The sequence below is a fragment of the Euphorbia lathyris genome, chromosome 3 (genome assembly GCF_963576675.1).
Source record: "Euphorbia lathyris chromosome 3, ddEupLath1.1, whole genome shotgun sequence".
NCBI lineage: Eukaryota > Viridiplantae > Streptophyta > Magnoliopsida > Malpighiales > Euphorbiaceae > Euphorbia > Euphorbia lathyris.
Window position 1 is genome coordinate 6,856,209 of NC_088912.1, and position 4,054 is coordinate 6,860,262.

The following is a 4,054-nucleotide window of genomic DNA, read 5'->3' on the forward strand; positions in this document are numbered from 1 at the left end:
GCCACTCCCTTTTCACTACCTCACACATTCCTTTTGTCCTTTTTAGCACAGCTGTACTTTTTCTCTTTCCTCTAAAATTGTAACTGTTTGCTTTGTGCAACGGATATATAGTCTGTATTTTCATCTTCCAAAATCAATGAGAAAGAACTTGTTTTCTCTCCATTCATGTTATACTCTTTTTATTTTTTCTTTTTCAATTCAATTAAAAAAAATCAAATAATGATATTAGAACAACGTTTAAAACATGACCGTCTTAAGAATGATCTATATAACGATCGTGTGATTTTTTATTTTATTTACTTAAATCAACTGCTTGAAACTGTTACCTAGTAGTTGTAAATGTATTTTTTTTTTATCACGTGATATATATATGTAATTATCATGTTATATGTAGATAAAAGATCTCTCCAACGTGATTGTCATGTTACTTTTTCTAACGAAATTTATTGGAATGATTTTATTGAAATAGAGAGCAAAATTTGTTGAAACAAAATGAAATTGACTTAGTTGTTAGAATAACTTTCGCGGATTTACCATGGCTTGAAGAACTTCTCTTTTGCAGTGAGAAGTTCTACAGAGAACTTCTATTAACTTTGGTGGATTTACCAATAATTTACTCTCTTTTGAAGGAGAACTTCTATTAACTTCTACAGCGAATTGGGGTACATGGACAGCGGGGACCATAATTAAATTTCTTAAGACCCTACAAAACCGAGTAATTACATAGAACTATTTATATTATTATTATTATTAATAATAACGAACATAAAACTAGAAAGGAAGCACACAAACTCTCAGCAAAAATACAGTAAATGCTGAGACCTTATTTATTGTTATAATCACAACAATCACACAAACTCTAAGAAAACATACAGGAAATGCTGAGAGCTTATTTACTATTACAATCACAACCTCTTTAGAGCATTGGCAACCAATTTTCCACAACTTTTTCAACAAAGATTTCCCCAAATCTTTCTTGTCCAACTGTTCTTCCAGATCCTTTGCAGAGCAAGATTGAAATATCTGGTTTAACTTGTTCAACAGTGGTTACATTGTATCTAGTACTGTTAGCATATTGCAATGTCACCGGTGTTTTAAATTTTCCCGCGGTACTAGATTCTTGGATTTGTGTAGAAAGAGCATCCCATGAGTTTTCGAGACTAAGAGTGTCACTTTTCGGCTTATACTCCCCCAATAAGTAATTATCTATCTGTTTCTCAATGTATTTGAATCTTGCAGCTTCTGCAACCATTTGTATAACAACAAGCAGACTTTCTTTAAGACTATCGGAAACAGCACCATTGAAGTTATTAAGTGCATTGATTGCTTTCTTTAATGGTCCAATTCCTAATCCGACTCTCGATCTATCTCCCAAACTCTGATAATTGGTATCCAGTTTGAGAGTTGTTTTCGATGTTCCACCAAAGAGGAGATTTATTGCATTAGAAGGAGCGTCGCTTAAAAAGAAGGATTTACCGCCGGATTTAAACCCAATCACATACACATTAACAACCGTTATTGCTAATGTAATATTGAGCTGTGTATCGTAGTTTATCAAATCTACCTGAAGATACTCATTTTTGCTTGTGATTTCTGATTTCTTTCGTAGTAATGGAATACCATGGCTGTCCGATCCACTGTCTAACGCTGATCGTAAAGTGGACAAAAAGCTTTGGTAGCTTCCAGTACTGGCGTCATGGGTAGTAAATTTCACACTTGGATAGTTAATTGCTGCATTCAGACACGATCCGATTGCAATGTTGCAGAATAACCATGTTGCCAAAACAATCAACATATTCTTCATCTTTTTCAAGTTGCACCTGTGAAAAATTCAAATTAGCCAAACCTTTTCAACAGGGAGAAATTTAGCAACTGATGTTAGCGACGGAACCAGCTTATATCAGTTGCAAAAAATGTCATTTAAGCGACTTGCCTACGGAAATAGCTAATGTTACTACAAGAAATGTCAGTATTAGCGACAGGATGTAGCGTGAATGGTATTGGGTGTAATTATCCGAAACTAGTGGCCAACTCTTTCTCTGAGTTAGACTAAGCACGGATATATTTCGGTCTGTAATTATCTACCAAAACCAGTAGCAGTACATTGGTGCCACATTTCAGAGTCTTAATTATTAATCAAGATGTGCAGTGGCTAAATCTATGAGTTTGACATAGTTGGGGGAATATATTATATGAAGTTATTTTAGCCATACTACAATACCATGTGGATATCTTCAACAAATATTAAATACTTATGTACTATTTGTTTTCAAATTATAAATAAAATTAATTTGATTTAACTATATGTAATTTTATGGACTTTTTAAAAATATAGATAGATTGTGAACCAAATAAGAAAGAATAGGGGATGCGTAAGCAAACAGAGTTTTCAAATAATAAGAGATATGTACTAATGAGAAAGTAAGAAAGAGTTATGTATATATTATGCATATGAAGCAATAAATTAATTTATTCACAAAATGTAAAGTTATTAATTTTGAGAGAGAGGGATTTTATTTACTTACAGAATATAAAGAGGCAATAAGTAAGACACCAAAGTGATGGTTTTTAGCATTGCAATATCTTCTCCTTTTATAGAGGATATTCTCTTGTTGATAAGATTTTTTTTTCTTTTTTGTGTGGTTGTGTTTGTGTGATATCTATTCATGGCCAAGTCAGGCAGGGTCTAAATAGACTTGACACATAAATATCTTCTTCAAATCTAATCCAATCAGCACTATTTTCTTCGTTGCATCGTGAGTCGGGTTATGATAGACTTAGGGAACTAATTAGCAAGCGCATCTTAGTCCAGCCCGCACAATTAATATATTTACATTAAAAAATAAATTAAATTAAAATTAAATTGTGATTAGGAATGATAAAAATATAAAATTAATTAGTCCATTAATTCAACAAAATAAACAAACATAATCTTAAAAACAATTTAACAAAATAATAAATGACAAATTTGGATAAATGTCAAGTTCAACCCATTTTATATGTGGGCTTGAGAGAACCTGGATCGAATCGGGCTAAAAACTAAATATGTATGTCCAAACCCAATCTGAAAGATGGAGACCGACTTGGATGGGTCTGTGAATCCATGAAATGGTCTTGTGAAAACTGTTGATAAGATTTTAATGAATCATGTAATTTCATTAAATTAAATACCAATAAATAAACTATATTGAATACAAAGAGTTGATTGTCATGAACCCCTCCCCATCCCAATGTGATTCGAACCCCACCCCCACCCCAATGTGAATATCAATAAATTACAATAAAGACAAAGGAAAAACCTCAACCCCATCCCAATGTGATTTGAACTTTTGACCTCTACCGTAATAAGTAATACCTTAACTAAAATCTTTACCACAGAAACACATTTTACAAATGGACTTCCCAGAAACAAAAACAAACCTGCACATAATTAATTTGTTTAGATTGTCAATAAATATTATATTTTTTTAAAACAACAAAAATTTAGATGGATCCATCCACATTTTATTGGGAATCTAAAGAAAAAGGTTAAAAATGACCATAAATATTATTTATTTATTCTTTTTGTAAACAGGGGAGGGTTAAACACCCGGGAAACAAAAAGAAAAAAGAAAAATTAGCGAGGGGAAGGTGAATATCTGTAAAATGTATAACGGGAAGGTGAACAGAAATGAGAGTGATGGCTTTGTCAATTGGTATTTCTATTTTCCAAAGGCCATTCCCATGTCGATTATATTGGGAAAATATTTTAACGAAACATGGACTATGGATTTATTCTCATAATAAGCATGTTCTTGAGTAAAAATCCAAAATATGATATTTTAAATTAGATATTTTGTCTTGCAATTATTCATATAAGACAGGTGGGAAATAAATTGACAGAACCAAATGAATTTACATTTCATTAATTAAAATGGAATTACATCCAAAAACCATAAACAATCCACGTTTGGTATCTTCTGTATACTCTATCGTGGAAACTCGTATGTGCAAGGGTACAAACTGTCAACTTTCATTTGCCTTTTAATAAATGGTTTTATATGGTTTTGTATCT

General features: G+C 32.0%; 1 protein-coding gene across 1 annotated transcript; it reads right to left on the reverse strand.

Moving 5' to 3' along the window:
• Positions 1-779: 779 nt before the first annotated feature.
• Positions 780-2,659, reverse strand: LOC136223545 (ribosome-inactivating protein cucurmosin-like). The gene is made up of 2 exons (XM_066011601.1): positions 2,526-2,659; positions 780-1,820 (listed from the first exon to the last, which is right to left on the reverse strand). Exons 1-2 carry the CDS (start codon positions 2,573-2,575, stop codon positions 917-919), a joined length of 954 nt encoding a protein of 317 aa, XP_065867673.1. The 5' UTR covers positions 2,576-2,659; the 3' UTR covers positions 780-916.
• Between the last annotated feature and the right edge of the window lie 1,395 nt (positions 2,660-4,054).

What these genes read in the sequence shown, in the direction of transcription:
- LOC136223545 (XM_066011601.1), bottom strand. Translation starts at nt 2,575, where the DNA reads ATGCTAAAAACCATCACTTTGGTGTCTTACTTATTGCCTCTTTATATT. An exon ending in TTATTGCCTCTTTATATTCT is followed by an intron (nt 1,821 to 2,525) that starts GTAAGTAAATAA and finishes AATTTTTCACAG; the next exon opens with GTGCAACTTGAAAAAGATGA.